General features: G+C 42.2%; 1 protein-coding gene across 1 annotated transcript in view; it reads right to left on the bottom strand.

Moving 5' to 3' along the window:
* PRKAG2 (protein kinase AMP-activated non-catalytic subunit gamma 2) overlaps window positions 1-22723 on the bottom strand; it is a 228256-nt gene that overhangs the window by 141733 nt on the left and 63800 nt on the right. The window contains exons 2-3 of the mRNA XM_026091566.1: window positions 16941-17012; window positions 4947-5226 (exon numbers count right to left, since the gene is read on the bottom strand). Coding sequence (XP_025947351.1) covers window positions 4947-5226; window positions 16941-17012 — 352 coding nt within the window. The remainder of the gene's footprint in view (window positions 1-4946; window positions 5227-16940; window positions 17013-22723) is intronic.

The raw sequence follows: 22723 nt of genomic DNA on the forward strand, positions 1-22723 counted from the left end.
TATAACTTTAATTGGGAAGCAGGATTAGAAGATTCCCTGTTGTCCTTCAAAAAGGGCATTCAGCTACCTCCAAGTACAAAGCTACATTTTTATGACTTAAATATCATATAACCATGTACTTTCAATAAAATATTAATGGTACTTGATTTTAGTGTATCCACAGGGATAGCTTCCTAATTTCCACCCAGTAAAATAATGTTCCCCTCAGTTACTTGCATACGTACTGTCTCAGAAGTAAGATTTCAGACAAGACTATGGAAAAAAGTAATCTGAATTGAGCAGATCTTATTCCTGCGTTTATTTCGGATCACCTTAGTTGGCTTCACTGACAGTAGATTCGTGCTAATTTTTATTTTTTGTTAGCATTATACCTACTCATGTGAACTCACACACAGAAGAAATGCATTCTCTTTCAAGCTGCGCACCCAGAGTTAGTGCAGTTTGTACAGTCAAAACTCAATAAAGTAGTAGCGCTCAGATCCCAAGCCGTTGGCCGTGAGAGCCGTTAATGCAGTGTTCATCTGCGAACTGAGCAAGTCAAAGACAAACTGGAAAGCAGCTCCACAACGATAATTTTAAACTCACTTTCCACAGCACCTCAAACTTTAACTTACATCTATTCCCTCTTCCTGTGTTATTACAGCCCCTGAAATGCAACCTCAGGGAAGTTAATATCTGCTCTATAATAGTATCCTGCCAGCTATGTGTCACAAGTACTATTCTAAAATTAGAAAACACCAATCTACTCATTTTTTTTCTTACCCAATCTTCTACCAATAATTAAAATGCAATTGCTCAGTATTCCTTGGCTTTTCACTTGCCCACACCTTCACGGATAAGTGGAAGGAGGTACTAAGCGTCATGTCTCATATACCCAAATCCCTGCAGGGTGCTGGCAGGAGATGCTTGGATTTGGCAGATGCAAGGCGGGCGGTGGGCAGTGCTGGGTAGGTCTGTGCTTCACAGATCAGGAGAGTTTCATCTCCCTGTTGGAAGTGGGAACGAAACATATTTGGAGAGAGTTTTGTAGTGCGGGGAGCAGCATTAAACAAGTCATCTGTATAACCACAAAGCTAAGCTTATTAAGTTCATCCCAAATCCATGTTCATTTTTCAATTATTGGCCTAATAGCACTGTTTTAACTCAAAAGAAACTTGTGGACAAAAAAATCAGAAAGCTGAGAATTAAATTTAAACACACTGTGTCTGCAGGAGCCTGCTACACACCCACCGAAGGGGCTCAGCTGGCCGCTGCACGCACCTCATCCCAAAGGGACCCAGCAGAGGACACAGCTTTCGGTGCCTTTCCAGAGGCGCAATACTCCGTGTGAAGCCCTAGCGACCAGTTTACCATTTCAAAGCTGTACTTGCAACAGCCCTGAAATGGCTAGCAGCTAAGTAAATTTTGGAGGAAGATATTTTTCCTTTCAAGGCAAATCTTTTTTCCGATCAGAGGCACGGGGTTATGACTCGATGCTGCACTGGGTAACCGAGAGGGAAACGAAACAGAGAGGAGCCTTTGGCAAATGCCAAAACAAACCTTACAATACTAAAGATGAGCAAGTGTTATTAATTTGCAGCCTTATAGTGGAAAATGCTTTAAGCCTTGTGTCTTCAGATCAATTTCTGGTTTAACGTCATCATACCCTAACCATTAATGCCCTTCCTAAACTGCATATATTCAAAAGGCAAAATAACTTAGCTGGGAAAGGAGAAACTGCATGGGAAAGAGAGCACTTCAAATGCCACACATAGCCTTTAAAATGAAAACAAGCTAGGAAGAAGTTGCTTCCAAGAAAAACAAGGAATACACGGAGTAACAGGTTAGTCTGAGTTTTGAACAATGCGTAGGAGGAGGAAGTGGAGGAAAGACTGGGTATGTTATTTAAAATGAAAACAGCATATACTTCCCCCACATACTGCACCAAGACGATAGGGAAATAATTGTAGCGTGGATTCATGTCAGGTGAAGCAAAAAGCAAAACTGGGAACTTTTATTTGGTTCTTTTTCCAATTGCAGATTGTCTGGTTGAAGTGAAAATTTACTATATAGCAGAAGGGAAAACTCCAGCGCAGCATTTCACAGAATCAGAGAACAGCTGAGGCTGGAAGGGACCTCTGGAGGGCCTGGTCCAACCCCTCCCTGCTCAAAGCAGGGCTAACTTCAACTTCAGATTGGGTTGCTCAGGGCCTTGTCCAGTAAAGTTTTGAAAATCTGCAAGGGCAGCAGTTTCCCACCCCTCCGGGCCCTGCTGCGCTGCCGCACCACCCACACTGAGAACATTTCTCCTCACGTCTAGCTGCAGTTTCCCTTGCTGCAACCTATGACTGCTGCCTCCTGTGCTTTTGTTGCGCGCTGCTGAGAAGACCCTGGCTCTGCCTTCTCCATAAGCCCCCAGTAGGTAACTGGAGACAGCAAAAAAGGTCTTCTCCAGGCTGGACAAACCCAGCTCCCCCAGCCTCTCCTCCTACACCACGTGCCCCAGCCACCAAGCATCTTTGTGGCCCTTCGCTGGACTTGCTCCAGTAAGTCCATGTCTCTCTTGTACTGGGGAGCCCAGCACTAGACCCAGCTCACCAGTGCTGAGCAAAGGGCATGGATCATCTCCCTCGACCTGCTGGCAACGCTCTGCCTAATGCAGCCTAGCATACAACTTTCATTTTAATAGTATTAACCCCGTGATAGCAGTTGACCAGCTAGGAAAGCACGCAAGCGTGGCAAGGGCCATGTGGTTCTGCTGCACTCTCAGTTTCAGAAGTACTCAAGGAACCCAAGTCTCATTGACTTTTAACACAAGTCTTGCGAGCTGCTTTAGAAAATGGGATTTTAATCACTTAGGCTGTGACAATTTTGAGCAAGGAGCATTTAAATAGATTTAGAAATGCGTAGCCGTGTGCTGGTTTAGTTCTTTTCAGAATTCTTCAGCTCAGCATCCAAGCAAAGGTCTCAGATATCTGGTCTGAGGAGTCTCTGAGAAGTCCTAGCACTCAGGAAATGCTGCTAAAACCACAAAGACTTGGTTTTGAATGGAATTTAATCTGTTAACTTAGTGATTCATAAAACATAGGATTCTTCTTTTTACAAAGTAGTAGAATTCAAAAGTTTTGCCTACAAAAAGCTACATAATACAACAGAAATGTTAACTGTCATAAAGTTCCTGGAGTCCTGAAGAGGCACTGTTAAATAAAATAAAATTCAATTCAATTAAATACAGTAAACCCTAAGAGTGTAATTCATGAGCCCTTGTTTAGCATATTCAGAATAAAATCTATGTCTCTGCATAAATCTCTGAAAGAGAGCTAAATGATGGAAAAGCACTTGGTAAGGAGTGCTCTGTTTTGCAGAAGGCTGCAGAACGGAAAGAGTTACCAATGTGCGAGCTGTCAGCATCATGCCCCTTCCAAGAGACACTTCCTCATGCATTAAAAACAGAACAACACAAACACCTAAGCCCAGCATAATTCCTGCAACCATCTCTTGAGTAGCAGGGTCATGGATATCTTCTGCTAGCTCAAAAATAGCATGGCCCTGTTCCAAACCTGTTCCTGCTACAGTGATATGACCTTATCAAAGGATTTTGCTGACTCCTGGAAGATTCTTTTATTTAATATTCTGATGTACAGGCCACCTAGCCAGGATCGGACTTAAGCTTCCAGTCCTGCACCACAGCACTATTTACTTGGATAACTTAGTTAAAATGTCACAAGATGACTTAGTGATGCAATATATATAGCTAATATCCATATAGCTGCAAGTTCTTCTCTGCGTACTGAATCGGCAGCATATTGCCTATGCAACATTTAAGTCTGTCTGGACTACCAAAAAGAGCTTAAATGGACTTTAATTGCTGTGAGGCTTGAAAAAGAGAGGAGCATAATAAAAACGTAGGGAAGAACAAATGCCCTTGAATAGAAATGATGCTTGTTGTCTGCTTGGAGTCTCCTTTCAGAAACACTGCCTCTCCTCCTACTTTCAGTCTCCTGAAGGTGTTTCAAAGAGATGCAAGGACAGGTAAAGATGCTGTTTCAATTAAGTTGTGCCAGAACTCCTGATAAACATAAATAAAAATCCTCTATGGGTTTGCATAAGTGTTTTTCTGTATATATGTGCACAAAAGTCACCATGAAATTGTTCATTCTGATTAAACCCAACATTTTAAAGGGATAATCTGATGAAGAAAAACAAGAATGTTCCTCTTCATAATATTTATAAGTCACAGAAAACTATCAGTACATTGCAGTAAAATATCAGCCAAATTAGCTGATACTTTACTTATGCAGCACTTAGATATATGTATCATTAATGCTGTACCTACATTGTCACAGAATGTTTGGCAAAATTTACCATTGAGTTATTTCTTCTGTTCACATAAAGGAAAACATTGTAGTCTGACAATCCAGCATCTTCAGCAGTATCATATTATTCCTCTTTTTTCCCCTGTAACTCATTCTCCTTCCTATGTCCACTATTGCCCAAGCAGAGCCGACACACCTGTTTGTAGACCTGCACTATGAACATTTATTCAGTGAGGAAGTTTAAAAATCATAGCAGTTTCTTGACCTTACTCACTTCAGAGCCCCAGAAATAGTGTGTTAGCCCACGGGCTACCGAAGAGGCAAAATCTGTGCCCAAAATAAAGGAAGCAACTGCTGTGAAATCGTGAAACTGCCACTAAGAGGACAGCAGGATTTTTAACCAAAGCTTTGAAGCATGATTTCCCTCTTCAGCCCTGTACAGCTGTCTGCGCATGGGCAAATGCCACCCTGCAGAAGTCATCCCCTAGTTGACAGCCAGCATGTCGGAAACTGAAAACACGCGGTCAGTGAAAGCGATAATGAACAATTAGCACATGCCTCATCTGCACTTACTTCACTACCGCAGGTAAAGAATGGGCCAAGCCCAGAGGTACTGTGTATCTTCCTGAAATAACATGAGCAATTTCTTACTTTTTCTTGATCTGCAGAAAAACTTGATGCCCCCAGGAGAGGTAGACGGGTTAGAATTGGGGGAGGACTCTTTGGAGGAGGACCTGAAGATCCCACTGAAGCTCATTCGGCGTGGGGAACGTGGGGGAGACTCCTGGTATGGGAAGGGGAAGACTGTTTTGGGTGAGCCAGGGCTATGCTTAGACCTCACAGGGGCAGAAACAGGGCTGGAAGGTCGGTTCTGGAGCCCTTTTGAGAAAAGGCCTTTTGAAGGGCTGCCTGTAGAGTAGCTTTCTTCCACCTGAGGAGGAGAGAAAAAGGAAGAAAAAGAAAAAAACCACCATTAATTCAGTTCAACTTGTGCCATTAGGTTTTCAGAACTTGCCTCAACACAGTCAACTCTCGTTTATCTGGGCTGCGGGTTAGCCAGACCTCACCTTCCCCAGTAGCTGCCTGCACTGACATGTAGATACCATGTGCCTGTGCCAACTCTTGGGCTCCGTGCTGCCCACTGCTGTTAAAGATGCCCATTCAACCTATCTACATATATTTGGTATTAAACAGGATTTTCTTTACTGGTTTTATTTGCCACACATCTTTCCCCCTCTTCCTTCCCTGGAAACTCGAGAGGTGCCTGGCAACCCATTGGGGCAATGAATTATCCCCCTTAAATGAACGCAGCGCCCTGATGTCTTCCTAGTGAATTTAAGTACTCATCTATGGTACTTAAATCTCCATTGCGCAGCRTGCCACAGCACAGACGGCACAAGACCCCAAGCCGCCTGACAGGTCTATACAACGCCGGACAGAGCCACGTGGGGATTTTAACTCCGGCCCCAAAATAGAGCAGCCATTTCAGAGTGGCGATGCTCCARCTCCTCAGCCCAGCCTCCAGCTTGGGTACGACTTTCCTACCTGCTATATCTCTTTTGGRCTGGCGCTGGCTTTCCGGCTAGCCGGAAGATCTGTACACAACACAGCACTGCACTGTGTAGGCTTGGCGAGCGGGAGGGGGCAAAATCCCAAAAAGCAAAGGAAAAAAGGAGCAAAGATGAAATTCTCCCCACATATGATTTACAGAGGCCTATTCAAACCGCCATGGGATTTATTTGTGCACGGGCTGTACGCAGAGTTTATTTCCTCAAGGATGCACAAAATAGTTCTGTGGGCCTGATCCTTCTTATTCATCTGGGCTCATTTCTCATGAACACAAGGCTTGCTCGTGGAAAAAGGGAGCAGCAGGTTTCAGGCCTGCAGTGAACACGTAAGCAAAGGCTACGTTTTGCRTGCCCACAGGCACAAAGTGCTGCGTTCTGCATGAGATGTGCTGAGTYTCCAGCCCTCTGCATGCCTGCTCCTTTATTCCCAGCCACGCAAAACAAACAAGGAGCTATGGAGTAGAGAACCGCACATATCTGAGAAAATGCCAGGTACACATGATATGTGTTATTCCAGTTAGATAAGAGTGTTGTTGCCATGGGAGTCAAAGGACATAYGCAAGACAAGGTTCGCAGGGAGAAATAATGACTTTTATTAGAACGACTTAGATGAAAGAATAGATGAAAGAACAGAAGACCTCTTGGGTGCACATGCCCTCTTTCAGGTCAGTAAAGGGCTTCTGGATGTAAACTCTACTGGGTTAAAAACAGCTAAGCAATTAACTCCCCTTTCCAATCTTGCCTTGTATGCTTAGCCCCAGCTCCAAACCATATTTGCAGAAATACACAGGAGCAGCACGATGGCCAAGTAGCGGCTCCCTTCATACCACGGGATCACACTTCTCACAGTCCTCTCCTTCCCCTGCACGTGCACTGTGGACCAGCTGCTCTCTCCACGTGCGATGGGACACATCAACCACAGAGTCGAGTGCGACCTGCTGTGGGGGAGCTGCGGAAGGGCCTGCAGAGAGCATGGTCCCTCGCCAGAGAAGGTGTTTRACCTAGGGGGTCACTGGCAGGGGAACGGAGCCACACGGACACGGCTGTAGCATCCCGGCGTCCGAGCGGTACGGCCCCAGTGAGCTGATGAGCTCTGCGCCATGCTCCATTGCCCAGCACAGAGCTGCACGGCAAAATGCAGAACCACTTTTCATACTTGCAYGCTTATTTCTGACCGTGTGAGAAAACAACCTCAGCAATATCTGTTCTTTTACACTGGCAGCAGAGGAGCCGTCACCCTCAAGGGGAAATATCTGGGAGGGATCACCAATTCTAACTGAGGCCCTGGGTGAAACACGCAGCAGCGGATGCTTGACAGCATCCGTCGGAGACGAAAGAGCAGCAGTGTTGCATGCTTAAGCCTCAGGAAGCAGAAGCTCATCTCCCAGCTCTGTCACAGATTCTCTGGGCAATCTTGAAAACTCATTTAAAATTACACATGTATTCTGCCATGAGGCCAGTAGCTCCTTTATTCCCACGATAAGTCCTCCGGCGCACAGACCGTCTCCTGGCGAGCATTCATCAAGAATAATAGGGCACAATCCTGCAACTGAGCCCTGCAATAATTACCGCATTATAAATGAACTGATAAACAAATTGCACATTTATCGCAGGCAAATAGTCTCAAAGTAGCAACTTCTTCATAAACGCTCATTAACTTTACTAAAACATCATCTCTAAAGCATCTGAACCTATTGTTTTCCTCGCAACTCCACAGTCCAGGAAACAACCAAGCAACACAAGAGCACCTCCTTTCGCACTGCGATTTAAATAGGGCTATTGCCAGATCTGCTGCCTGAAAGTTGGGGATGAGAAGTGCATTTTCAAGTTCATTATTAACTATAATACAAATCTGTCACTGCCACTGTAATTTAGAACTGTTTTGAGGAGGATAATTTCATTATAATTTTTTCTAAAGTGACAAACCATGAGATTTGTAAAGCTAAGAGAAGGAAGGTATTTTGGTGCCATCTTTAATATTTCATGCATCTTTCCGTGCGTGCTCATTTAGTTATAGCAAAATACTCATGAGAGACACTTATTAAAAAACTATGGAAATGCGCTAAAGCAATTCCAGAAACGTAAAATGTCAAAGAACGTTTGTCAAATAATTGCAGCATCCCCTGTAAGTACAAGTCAGACGTAAAAGCAAATTGTGCGCAAAATCTGTATGGGAGCAGCAGGATGTTTTTATTTATTGCAATCGTAAGCAGCTACTTTCTTCTCCTCATGCTGGCAGAAGGATTAGCTAATTGTCTGAGCACCAGGGGGCACACTGCTAAATAACACGTGTGCCTGCTACTAAATTAAAGGGAATTACTACAACGAGCTCTTCCCCAGCTATTCTGTATGTTAATTATACACAAGCTACACCATCAAAGATGATAAATACCTGTGATTTTACTTTGGGAATTACAACAGTATTTCCTTCATAGAATATTATTTGAGGCTAATGGACTACAAGTTTTAAAAGTTGATTAGGCGCCTCTATAAGTAAAATCAACAGCAACAACAGTTAAGCTATCACAGCATACATAAAAGCCAATAGGAAGGCAATATGAATATAAATATATATAAATATGAATATGAATGTAAAAGGCAATATGAATTTTCATGCCTCAGCTGGGAATGCAGAAGAATCTCTGCTGAGGTATAAACTGCACAATCTCACGCAGACGCGATATAATGACTCCAGCAGTGATGCTGGAAGAAGGTTATAGAGCTGGATGGATCATCAGCTGCTCTTCACATTTTTTGGATTCATTTCCTGAATTTATTGCTGGCAGGTGGGCACAAAACTCCCATATGTGCTTTTGAAATGCAACTATTTTCCCAGCTGTGTTGTAGAGGCCAAAAAAGTATCGCAATCTAGTTTCCCACACTAATGACCCTTTCACATCATCTTGTGTTGGTGCAGGAAAACCAGCACAGTGAGAATGAGCAGACATATGAAACACACCTAATAAATACACATGGCGGTATGGCTCTTTTGATCCCGACCGGAGAATTAGGCTTTTGGAGATAAGTAATCCAGACAAACAATAAAAGTACAATACACATCAATGCACAAATGAGGTCTAATCAAACAAATTGAAAAACTACCCTAAGTACTATGACAGCTCACCTTATAAAAACACACACACACACACACACACACACAAAACATCTCTAGTGTTGGCTTTATGGAGAGCATATAGAGGAACTTTGAGCTCTATGCCTAAGCGTGGATTCCCTAAACCTTAAAACTGCTCATGCTGGAAAGGCGGAAATCTCAGCTCTAAGCGTATGTCTATAGAGAATAGTGCCTGAAATAGCCCTAACTTAGCAGATAGGTAATGGAAGAGTATGAGGATGCCAGTGCAACCCTACACTCAGTCTACGCAATTTGCTTCTCAGTATGGTTAACTAACCAAGCTCAGATCAGATATATTGTTTCTAGTGACTGACTTGGCTTGTTCAAGGCTAATTCAGTTACCTCACATAGCGCTGAGTAAGTACATCCTAAAATGCTGTAAGATGCTATCAACTGTCGTGCTTCGAAGCACAAAAGACTCATCGGTTGGGGATCGGGGAGAACTTAGCTCTGTTGTATGACCTGAACGATCTTACGCAAGCTCCTACAAAACACGCAGAACTGGCCACTGCTGAAAATACAACAGAACGAGGGGTGTCTTATGCTGCTTGACATCTTGCACACGTACTTTCAATTTTGGAATGATCCGTAAAATGATAGCTTGGCACGTGCCCTGTGCCAGGCATCTCTGGAAGGTTTCAACTCAGGAAATGGCATCCTCGAAGCTCCCCTTTGTCATTTCACCTGGATGCAGGAATATTTCTTTCTTCCTCATCCCCTCTTCCTTTCTCACAACTATACACATTAGCAGCACAAGCCATCCTGCAATGGGCCAGGAAAGCCCCATCTTCTTTTCTCCCCATCAGTTTCAACAGATAGATAAATTCCTAGATGACAAAACCCTGGCATAAACCATTATCAGCCCCAGACTATGCACTACTAGGGAATGAAACACAGCTGGATGCAGCCTCAAACCGCCCTGYGGTTGTCCAGCCCTGCTAGCCCACCACCCAAGGTGGATTTAGCCTGTGTTGTGAGCACTGCCCACATACTGCCTGGGCACAGAGATAGCAGAAGCCAGCGACAGCCCCAGGTTGCGTGTGGCCACCCTGCTCCAGCGGGCGCATGAGTTTAGCTGTATGACAGGAGCCGTGCCAAAGCCCTTCGCTCCATTTCTTTCGCAAAAGAATGGTCCCTGACCTGTTTTATTTACTACTACTATAGACATAGCCTGAGTGAACAACCAGGTACCTTCTGCTATTAAGATTCAACCATTCTTAAGGTCATCCAGATCTTCCTSGAGAAGGTCCTTCTCTAGGTCAGCCCAGAGAGAAGCTGTAGGTACGTCCCAGGAAAGACGGAAAAAAACTGTCTGCTTCATCAACAAATTTCATTAGCGTGCTTCTGTGTTTTGTCTCAACTGTACTGGCAACAACCAGTCCTAGGAATGAGCTTGGGGAAACTGCGTTAGTGCTATCCCTCCATCCACCAATATCAGCAGGCCATCCTTCCCTTTAAGTGTTTTCTTACCTACCTCATAACTCTTCAGCTTATTTTACAAAAAAGATTGAAGTGTACTACATTTAATCACTACCATATGATAATCCCAAATGCAATGTGCTAAGAGACCAAACTATTCATACTTTGCCACAAACTAGTCTCTTGTCATCTACACAACATCCATCTCAGTCCGGCCTCTTCTCACTCACTCACAGAAGTCTCCCCAACATCGTAATTTGCTTTCCTGCGCTGTGTTACGGATCTGATCCCTCCTCTCTGTTTTACCGACTAAAGTCCTCCCTGTGAATCCATTGCTGCTCCCAACCTAGAATTTAAGAACCACGTAACTGCGGGGAAGGGAAGCGTCTTGCCTAAAAAGGCTGGGCATAGTGGCAAGAAAAAAAGCCTGGATAGAAACACGGGCAGAACTGAGCGGTGCTGAGAAGACTCAGGCCAAGACCAGGCAGAGACGGTACCGGAGCAGGGGAAACCCAGGCACTGGCCTTGCCTCTGCCTCAGCACCTCCTCCCGGCCCCCTGCTCCCCTGCAGACTGCTCCAGCACCACGTCCTTCCGCAGGCACACCGCCTTCCCAGGAGGATGCCCCTGTCGCCCACTTTGGGAACCACCGAGCTAAAGCACTTCCTTGGATCCTCCCCCCTCAGCTGCCACTAATTTGTCTCTCCCTGGATGTACCTACGGCTCCACTCTCAGCTGACTCCTGCCAGAACCACCTTCCTGGGTGCCGTGGGATTCGCAGTGCTCCGTATTCCTGAAAAATCTCTGACTCTGATTCAGCTTCTTGTGAATTTAAATTCACCTTCAGAACAGTTTGAAAAAAATGTCTTGAACAGGGACTAAATAGCCTTTCAAAATGCTTCTAAATTTAAGTTGAAGTTATTCAATACTCCTGAGCTCTCCTCCTTTTTTCTCTAATTTTGAATAGTTAGGACATTTACGGAGCACTTGAAGTTTGTTTTGTTTTCATAACAGTGAGTTATTTGACCTTTATTATTAAAAAAAAAAAAGAAAGAAGAATAACAGAAAAAGAATCACCTCCCACCATCCTTGACAGAGACAGTAAACACAATTAGAGACGATACAGCAGATAGAAGTCTGCACTTATTTCCTGCCCTTCCACTGAATCTCAATAAAAAAGCTCTTTGATAAACTTAATTGGATGATTCTCTCATTCTGGGGGAATAAAAGAGCTCATAGAATCATAAGAGCTGCCTKGATTAGGCTGAAAGCTAATGAAGGACGTACTCTCCCAGGCACCGTGTGGTTACATTTGCCACCATTAGCATCCTCAGTTCTGCATGAGCCATAACAATTGAGATGATAGAGTATCTTACGGGATCAGAGATGTCACTTCCCAAAATTAAAATATAATGACACTTTCCAAAATTAAAATACAATGGGATGAGACTGGCTGATGTGGGAGGCTATGAGAGAGCCCCACACTGCTGTATGGATGATCTGGGTTGGGTGCCAGCAGGCAGGACTGCTCGCAGGCAGGAGCAGGCTGGAGGAAAGGCAAAGCGCAAGTAAGCTTATGGCGCTGCTGGGTCTTGGTGAGAGCAGGAGGCTCCCGGCTCCACTTCCTAACCTCTACCTCCGCATTTATTTCAAAGCAGCAGATGGGAAGGAGCCACCCACACAGCATGGCAGCGGTCATCGCTCATGCCCTCCCACCGAGGCTCACTGCATCCACAGCCCACGCTGCCGGTGCCTCATATTGTGGCTCTGGCACCGTCCAGGATACACTCCCCATCCTTCCTGCTGAAGCCAGTTCACTAAAAGAAGTGGAAAATTAAAAGGTTGGGAAAAATAAACCAAAGGGAGGTTTATTTGGTTATCCAGTGACAGGGGACCTAAAAACTGGAGAATTTTTGGTTCTCCTCCCTGTTCCAAGGGTTGCTTGTGCAGTTTCCATTTATGAGTCACTGGACAAAGCAGAGAAACAATGCTGGGACCAGAACCAATCCTTCAATATGGGAGTCATTCCTCAGTTCTTTTTTGATCCTGGTTCATCAACATTTTCCTTCTTTATGGACGGCAGAACTGCAAGGCAGTGCCAAAGGCACTGGTTACACAGTGTACTTTTTGCCCTATTCCTTCGTTTGTACATCCAAAAAAACAAACTAATTCTTTAGCCAAAGTATCATATCCAGAATCCATGTAGAACTAATTATCTACCATTACTCTCAAAACCTAATCAAAGCCTTGAAAGACTTCCCAGAAGTAAAGTTTATATCATTTATTCCTAGGTGTAACTCATCCCAATCTGGCCCAACTGAAATGGGCTCTGCTTGCTTGCAAAATGAGTTTTAAGTGATTCAGGTCATTCTGCACTGGAGAGTTTCCTGCTCATTATTTCCTACCGTCTTCACTCTCATTTTTTGTACAAACTATAAATGTTATCAGTGATGAGTCTATATTTCTTTCAAATCACGGATAAAGTATTATATAGTACAGGAACAGAACATTTTCTCTGCCTAGAAACATAATTTCCACTGATCTCCACAGTCCCAATTCACTTTATCAGCTCAGTTTTTATCCACTTAATAGACTCCATGTTTATTTAGTATCATTCTAGTTTCTTAAATCAAAGCATCCTGCAGTACTGATTTTATATGCATGTGACACCAATTCTATTACATTTTTCATCCAAATTTATAATTTCATTTAAAAACCTGAATTTGTTCAATAAGCACCATTTGTCATTACTTCCAATGAAAATGAGTCTCTTGTAACAGCATCATTAATTATGAAACATTAGATATTTCATTGTTTTACCCAGGACTAATATTAGACTGACAAACCTGTAAATTATCCTAACTGCAAGCATTTTTAATATTAACACAACAGTAGTTTTTTTACAGTCTTTTGGAACTTCATTTCAGCTCCAAGATGCGTTCATAATCAGCATCAGTCTGTCAGAGAAAGCCCTGCCAGTTATTTCAAAACTGTTTTAACTGAGTTATTTGCATCTAATTTTAAAATGTCTAGCTTTAGCACCTTCTGTTTTGAATATGCTTAAATCATTAGTAGGACAGAGTCACCRTTGTCATCCAAGATAAACATCTCACCTGCTTTTTCCCCATGTAGAAAAAAGAACTTTAATGAACACTTCTTTTCTAAACTTTCTTTTATATTTTACAACAATTCTATTATTTCCATAAAGCAATGGATCAATATTGTTCTTCAAATTTCTTTTCTTCTTCCTACCCCCTCCTCCATATATATTTTGCAAGTTGTCACCCTGTGGACAGTTTTCTTTTCATGTCATTTTCTTCTCTAAATCATTCACAATCCCTGGCTTTCAACTAAAAGCAATGACTATCGGTTTCCTATAATTTCCACATCTCATCATGTAATCTACATTTGAGATGAAGGATCTATAAGCCTTCAAGGTGTTAATACCTCTAAAACCGATAATACTGTTTTTGGCACAGAGGGGCACTCATCACTGAGCACTCTCCTGTCACACCATACCAGACTTGCTTTCTGTTTTCTTCTTCCTTATCATTCATGATTTCTCAGGCCTCTGCAAGACCCCTCTTCCACTGTCTTTTTCCCAGACTGAGGACTTCTAGTATATTTAATTGCTTCTCAGCTCCCGGTTATCCCTGTCTATACTGCTGCATTTAGTTATCCTCTAAGGTCCTTCTAAGAAGGATTAAAGTCATTTCAGGACAGTCCTAGCTAGGAGCACCGGCCAATCAACAATATCAGTTGTTTTGGAGGAAGCCACCAGCACAAGTATTAATGTACACGGTCAGGATACAGGAAGGCAGAGTACCTACCACAGGAACAAGAGCTACAAGAGCTGCCTATATGCAGCACATCATTCCAAAACCTTCTACAGAAGAGTCTTCAGAGTAGCATATTATACTCTCCGCTTTGAAGAGAGAAAGTGGAAAACTGAAGCTCCCTATTCCCTTCCTGTCATCAGGTCATAAAGGAAGGAAGAATACCTTTCTTACTGCTCATAATAATAACTGCGTTAGAGATAAGTGATTAAGGCACTCAGCCTCAGGAAATGTGTGCCACATTACCATCACTGGCAAAAAAAATCCTATCCGAACCTGAGCAAATAATTTTCTGCACTTCAGTTCCCTAGCTGTGTAATGAGGTTTATTGTCATAGGATAATGATGAGAGACACTTCCGTGGCTGAGCGATGACAATCTTTGAGAAAAGTGTTAACACACTTTCTAAAAGCCCGTCACAAAGACCAGCCAAATTAAATTAACAGCAGATCAGAAAGACAGGTTGTGAACTGCTCTCCTCTAACTTGATCTATAGCCCAGGCAATAGAGAAGTTAAGTGCAAGAAGAGAGACATCCCTGATTAATTGCTACTCTCCAGTATGAGGGGTGAACAGAAAAACCATGCTACTAATGAAATACTGACTTATTTAGTACACAGAAGTTACACATTAGACCGTGATTTCAAACTTGAATAAAGGAAAATCATTTAACTAGAAAGTGAACAGTAACTCAGGCACCTTTTTCTGTAGCCTCAGCAGGGATGGGCAAAGTTTTACTTAGAATTACATAAAATACTGCAATCTGATGCGAGTCATCATTCACTAACAGCAAAGATCCCATTCCTCCCATTGAGGAGAAAAGTGATACTTAGGATGAGATGCACGGCAATGGATTTTACTGGATGATCTTATCAGAAGTTGGGCTTAGTCAACTGGTTTCTTGGTTTGTTGTACGTGTTGAACAGGGATCTAAGTACAATGTTAGAAAAAACTCTGGATCTCACATGCTCAATTAAAAAAGTTAAAAAAAGCAATTTCAGATGTCAAGCCCCTCTGTGGCTATTCCAAAGCAAATCCCACTTCTGTTGGGAGAACTTGACCCAAGTTTAGGGAGAAAAATAGCATGTACTGAAATTGCAAAAAGAGGTGACTATTGAAATGCTCTTCTAGTTTTCTCCAAGACAACCACTCATCAAAAGAGAATCACAGGACCACTAAGAGAAAAAGCAGGGGCATCATAAATGCTAAAGGGGAACTTTTAAGAGACATCACACAGCAGTGCACATGAGCAAGAATAGTTTTGGTGTATTTTTTCAGGACTGAGACTCATGTAGCTTTCTCACCATTCTTTGGGAAAAGGAGGTGATAAATGGAGAAATCAATTTTTAGCTAGAAACACCTGTCTTCTTCCAGCATGACAACTCTTTCCAAAAATGTCATATTGTTGACTTTATTCAAACCCATCAGACAAGTGTCTTTTGGTAACTCTCTCTTTTAGCTTCCCTGGCATCTACATGATCTCCTTTGTGTCCATCACGGACTCCTACGTCACAGTCTTAAAAGGTCCAATGCAGAAAAGAACAAGGCCAATGTTAAAAACATATTCAACTACTGATGGATTGCAGAAGTTTTTTAAACAATTGTCCTTTGCTGGGAGGTGCAAAGGAATAGAAACTTGTGCTGTCAAGAGAGCTAAATTATTACTGTTCCAGATGCAGATTAGCTTCACTAAGGAGATATTTATTGCTTCATCTGCCTTGAACTACAACTGCTGACACTGTGACAAATGGCCTGTAGCAGGTTTAATCTTAACAGAGCTCCATACCCTTGTCACAAGTCAAACTGGTTTGCTGTGTAGCTACAGATCAGCTTTCTGAGTAGTCACTCCCTTCACCAAGCCTGTAGCTTGGTTGGGGGGAGGCTTTACATTTAGCAGACCAACTTGTATTTCAAGGCTCTGTGAAAACTATAAGGCCAGGACTTGAACATGAAAGATCCCACCTACAATTCTTGTTGCTCTGAAAATGTGTAGGCGCTGTCTAATAATTTCTAATGTTATCCGTTGAATAGGTTTGCCTGATTATTTTAAAGCAAGGAAACTCTGTGAATGTATTGGTTTAATTTAATAGCAGGCTGTCGGAAAAACAAAGCATCGCAATGCCTCCAGCAGGATAACCTTGAGTTAATCCCACATCGCGGAGGGACACCTTCCCACCTTGTTTACTGCTTTGTCTTCAGCAAATGAACACAGACCACTTTGCCAGAGCCAACGATGGATAGATCAAGGACAGTGAACAGTTAAACAAACCCTGTCCAGTCAGAGAGCAGCCATGAGGAAGCAATTCAAGGAAAACCAGCCGGCGGACACRGACACCTATTTCTGCGCTGCGTTACTGTAGCAACGCCACAAATTTTGGTAGCTTACTATATTCCTAAGAATACGTTTATGCAATATCACTTCATTGAATTACAACAGTGTTACACATAACATCTGCAGCATTTAAAGCAATACCACCACACACGTTACCATCCTTTAAAGGACACACTGCATAAGCACAGCCACGGTAAGGTCTTCTGCACAAGTCACTACCTTTGCCCTGGTGTACCTCTCCCAAGAGGTTATGGGTAAAGCAGGTAAGATTAAAACTCCAGGCTTTTGTAATAATAAATTGTGTTCGTCACCCAGGGACTCAGCCACTACAGTGAGGATGAAGCTTTGAAAATATCCTACCTTGCGAGAAGCATTTTTGTCTGTGCTCTCCACATCACCATCCAAGAACGGCATGGCAAACGAGCTGAGATCCTGGCAGGAGAGAGAAGAAAAAATGATGTTCTGTATTAATGTCTTCTTCCTTCCATCAGATAACCCCAAGGTTCAAGTCCACTGTTTTATTTCTGAAATGCCCCCTGGTTTATCCATATCCATTTCCTGGTGAGTAACAATATGGGCTCTGATGGTTCCCCTTGCCTGTGAAATCAATGTAACAAGTGATTAGGGAGTCCCTAGCAGGGCTTGTGCTGCATCACCTTGCAAAAGGCACTCAGCATCTGGACAGCCAGAGTGGAAGGTCCTGTGCTAAAACTCTCAAAGGGAGGTACCCAAATCCCACAGAAAAATTCACAAGAAATTACAGTCTAAATATAGCCACTTGCTCAGCAAATGGCATATCTTGCCTTTAGTGGGGACTATAATCTTAATTTAAAGAGTATTTATGGCAATAAACAAAATCTAAATGAGAATATGTCAATGTGAAAATATGCAACATATATAGCAAAGAGGGAGAAGACAGAGACAGAGAAGGCAGAGAGGAAATAACCAATTCATTTTTGCAACTTAGGCTAACACAATTCTGTGGGACTAAAGAAAATAAGGCCATAAGACAAGGACACATGCTCATCTTTAACAAAAACAAACTGCAATTATATTCCACCTCCTGCTGTCTGCTTTGTTTATGCTATTTTGTGTTCCAACCCTGGGACTTTTAGAGAGAGACATAATGAAATTTTCTTTGCAAGTGTCAAGTTTAGCAGCAGTTTGATCAAAAAAGCAGATACTGAGTGATGACCAATAGCACCTGATGCTGGGTGCCAAAGATCTGCAGGGGAAGAACTGAGGCTTGGATCCCAAACTTTCTCCTTAACGTAGAATCTCTCTGATGCAAGGCATCACCCTTTAAATGCAATGATTCAGTCCTTTGCTAACACCACACCTGCATCTCATTTAAAATTGTTTAAAACATAAATAAATAGCAATTTCACATAGGCTTAATTTGAGATTAAATAGAGTTTAATTATAAATAGCAATATCACATAGGCTTAATTTGAGATTAAATAGAGTTTAATCAAAAATTACCACTGGCTGAGAAGTTGCAAGGCTTGCTTGCCAAAGGCTTTCAGAATTCAGAACAGCCACAGGTCTAATCACATCACATTGTGTAATCATACTAAATCCAAAATATGCTTAAAAATGTGTATAACTCAGGCATAATCCTTACAAGTGTTTGAAAATATTCTGGTTACATAATGAACAACAAAAATAAGGAACAAAATATTGAATTACTGGAACTGAAGCACATGGGAGTAATTCATGCCAAGTTAAAAGAAAAGAAAAGCAGCAGCTACACTTGGCCAAACCAGCCCCGAGTCGTTAGGCCATAAACTAAAGTATTCATCACAAATTATTATGCTTCAAGCTCCACAAGTTCAATGGGAACTATCTACAAAGGACCAAACTACAAAGCACCAGCAGAACTACGTAACGCCACCCTCACCAGCGCGTTTTGACATAYGTGTTTCATACTGCAAACATTTGCAAATGCAAATGTAAACAAGTATCTCAAAACCAAAAGAAGAGTCATTTTGTTCGGCTTGAAGTTTTACTATTATCAAGGTTTGACTGAGGCTGAACCAGGCACCACAGGGCCTTAAATAAAAGCTTCTGTATTAATTGGCTTATTCTTACAATTGGTAAAGACCAAAAATGACTTACATACTCCATATAAAAACTATCTGACTATAAACAGCATTTATAAACATTGTTAATAACTGAATTACTATATTACTACTTCATATGTTACTACAAGACTTAAATGATGAAACTCTGTGAAGAATTTTAAGAGCCTAATGGAAAGTTACACAAAAACATATCCCCTCATGTTTACTTTAATTTAGCCAAAGGATTTAACAACATTTTCCTCTACCCATCTTTGGTAGTGAAGAAGATGAAACCTTATGTGTGCTATGTCCTTTTCCATGGAATAAATCAAGGAAATATTTTTATTGTTCCTATTAATGTTCCTATACTACTACTTTTTGTAATTCACATGCTGTTCAGGAAGACTGGAGGCTGAACTGAAGAAACTGGGCTTAAGGGGGCACTTATATCTAGCGGTCAGGCTTGACTAAGCGATTCAGGAAATCTGGAACATCTGGGAAAGGAACCATAACTTCTCTTTTGAACAGAAATATTCAAAAACAGGAAGGGGTAGGTATAACTATTTTCCTAGGACCTAAATTTCAGTTGTCAGCTACAAACCCAAGCTTAAAAATATATAAATATTGTATTCTAATGATCAAAAGTATCGTGAAACCCACTCAATAATTCTATTCTAATTTGTACCTCTCATATATCATGGAGGTATATTTATTTTCTCTGTCTTCAAATGCAGAACAGTAGACCTCTAGCTATAAACAGAAATAACTGGAGCTATACCAGAACCTCTTTGCATGAGACCTTTCTTTGTCAATATTGTGCTGGAGAACATTTTAAACAGGCAGATAATTGTACTTTCAGTTCTGTGAAAAAGCCCCCAGCTGTGGCTACTCCCTAACAATTTTTCCATCTTTCATTCCTTCACAAGATTCTAGATGCAAAGATATCCATCTATAGAAGGAAAAAATACATATTTCAAGGGCCAGGCTGCAAACCCTGCTCTCTCAATTCTGACCCCTTTGTTAAGCAAGGAAATGTTAGATACTTATTTCCTCTTTACACGTAGCTCTGCAGAATACAAAATAGATACTTGTTTCTTCTTCCTGTTCTTCTTCATCCAGCAGCATTTATGACTAGGTGTTGAGCACATGGTTAATGTATCTCATTTTTTATAAAAAATAGGACCTCTTAAAAAAAAAAAAATTGATAAGAGCTGCTCCGTAAGTGTTGCAGTACATCTTGACTGGCCGCTGCTGCAGCCCTAGCTCTTACCACATATCTGGCTGTTCTGATCTTATGCCAACAGATAAAGGTTGAAGGTTTGTTCTGCCATTAACTTAGGATGAAGCCATTCTTAGACTGAGCTTTCTCACTCACGGGCATAGCATGGGTATTATCCACTAACACCCTCCACTTCTGCCTTACTGTCCTTGGATTAAGCGCCCTAGAAAATCACGTGTTTCTGGAGAGACATTTTTAAAACTTCTGCTAAAGGCACACAGTACCGTGCTGGTACAAGGAAGAGTCATTCTCCCTTGAGACTGCAAAGCCCTGACTGAAGAATAAACGGCATCCCTCCCTCTATCCGTCGGTTTTAGCATTACATCCTCTGATAAAAAACTTCTGTAGAGACCAAAGACTATAGCAGTCCCCATAACTAAGAAAGGCTGGCAGAGAGTACAGCTCCAAGTGGTGCTAATTTGGAATTAAGACTATGCAACGTCTGTTTTGCAAGGTTTTGTTAGCTCTTCTGTTATGTTCCTGTTCCTCTTCCCCCACTCTGACAGAAAATCCTCCAAACAGTGGAAAACATAATGGCAATTGCCCTGCTGGAAAATATTCTAAGAGACAGGTCAAGTAAAAGATAAACCATCCTACCTGCAACATGGTATTTCTGAAGTGGAGTTACTGTACGTAAGGTACTTGTTAACTGAACTGAAGCATATTAGAGAAGAACTTTTTTGCTGAGGGTGGGGAGAGAGATCTGCCACAAAAGTGAGATTTAGACTCTCAATCCTGAAAACTGCCTTTTGTGATATTTCAAATTTAATGTTTCTTCTTCTTCAGAGAGCTTCTGATGTCTCATTTGGTTATGGCTGAAGGAAGAAGGGAATCTCTGGGGTCCCTTTTTTTGAAGCTGAATTCAACCCTAGTGCCAAGTCAGATATAAGATTACTTTAACATAGTGATGCAACGCTGAAATTTTCCCTCACATTTTTATGACGATGGCAATCTCAGTTGGTCCTTCACGTCGCTCAGTGCACTCCAATGGCCAGATATCACTTCTGTCATCCTCAATAAGAAGAAAAGACCTCTTGTACAGTTCAGATTTACTTTACAGCCACAAGGTCACTTCAGATTTATTTCGTTCTCAATCGACTTTTATTTACAAGAAGTTGTCATGGTAGCTCATGCTCTATTCACTGAGGAATACAGCTGCCAGGATATCAAAGCCATACCTGCTTTTTCCAGAGGATTGGCAGAGCTGTGATAGAGCAGAGCTATAGCTTTGTGCTCCTGCTATCAACCGGTCTCTGACCTGGAAGGGCAATCTCCCGCAACAGCTACTAAACAGCTGATTTTCCATGACATTTTTCATTGTTAGCACAAGAGACAACAGTCACTCACGGAGTTTTATCCATGGCTCCAGCAGAGACATAGAAGCAGTAGACAGATACAAAAAAGCAACTAAACTGACTTTATTTTTTTTATTAGGCTTGACTGCTGCTTTAATTTTTCCAGGGGATAAATCAGGATAAATCTGTCTGCCAGTGTACTCACCTTCTCTTCCACCTCTTTCACTCTTTCTCTGGGGGGCAATCAGACACCTGGAAAGTTACTGATTCTTCACACTACTCCTGAAAATAGCCTCAGAATATTTCGCCTCCAAAGATGAGACTAATTCTAAGGTGATTTCTTCTGTGGGTTACCCCCACACCTAAAAGAGAGGTCCTTGCTCCCACAGAAATGAATATGTAGTGCCCTCGCTCCTCCCTGACTCCTCTCTTACTCCGTTCACGGCTCTTATACCAATATGCTTAGACTTACTTAAAAGAAAGAAAAATAAAATTTTTGTTCTTTGATTTCTTGGGAAAACAAAGTCGCATAAACATCCCTTTCGCAGAACTGTTTTGGAGAGTAGGAAGGAAAACTGTATTTTAGGATACAGACAGTGACCGCACCAGCTGGCATAGCGTAGCCAAATGGCAACAGGCACAAGCTCTGGTTAGCCAAGCCATTTTTCACCTTTTCCAGCCAGTTTCACTGCTCCTTTCCTGGCTGGTGAGGGCTGCTGCCAGAAAGGCCTGCCCAGACACGCTGGTCTGGCTGCTGCTGCAGTTGGGGACCTTGGGGTGTCAGAAGAGGTTTTCCAGCAATTCTGTTGCAGAGGCTGCAAGCTTAAATAACAAGCCACTAAAGCCTTGAATCCAGTAAACAAGATATTAAGAATTAAAGGTATCCTTTTTTATTATGGTTTTGTTTCAAGGCTGCTTTGGCAGTCAGGCTGATAAAGCTTTCCTACAACTGCTGAAGCCAAGGAGCCAGCAAGGCACTCCAGGGCCTGCCGGGATTGACAGGTCAAAGACCTGTTTCCAAGGTGTGCAGCGTGGGGGAAAGACCTTTTCAAGGCCCCAAGGACCACATCCTCCTGACCTGCAGAACTAACTACTCTGAGGCCAGAGCGATGGTAAGGCAGAGAAAGGCCTCTTATACTTGATGTGCTGGATTAGACCTTCCAAGAAACCTTAGGGAAAAGCCAACACTGGTCTGCAAATGCAAGAAGAGCTCATATTCAACTACTTTTTCTTTTCATGCAGCCATGCTACCTAGAAAGGATGGAGACCTTAAAGTAAACTTACAGCTATGCAAAAAGGCCTGCAGCTCTACAGTCGAAGCCACAGGATCCTCACATGAAGACTTGTGTCTGACACCGTAGAGGTTTGGTGGTTTTTTGAAGACATCTAAAGTATTTCCGTTCAAGAGAAAACAATACATACACGTGACTTTTAAGAGCGTAACTCACACACTTTTAACTGCCCTATGCTAAAGGTTGTATGGATACAAATATTTTGACATTTTTT

This window comes from Apteryx rowi, unplaced genomic scaffold, assembly GCF_003343035.1.
Source record: "Apteryx rowi isolate R43461 unplaced genomic scaffold, aptRow1 scaffold_91, whole genome shotgun sequence".
Classification (NCBI taxonomy): Eukaryota; Metazoa; Chordata; class Aves; order Apterygiformes; family Apterygidae; genus Apteryx; species Apteryx rowi.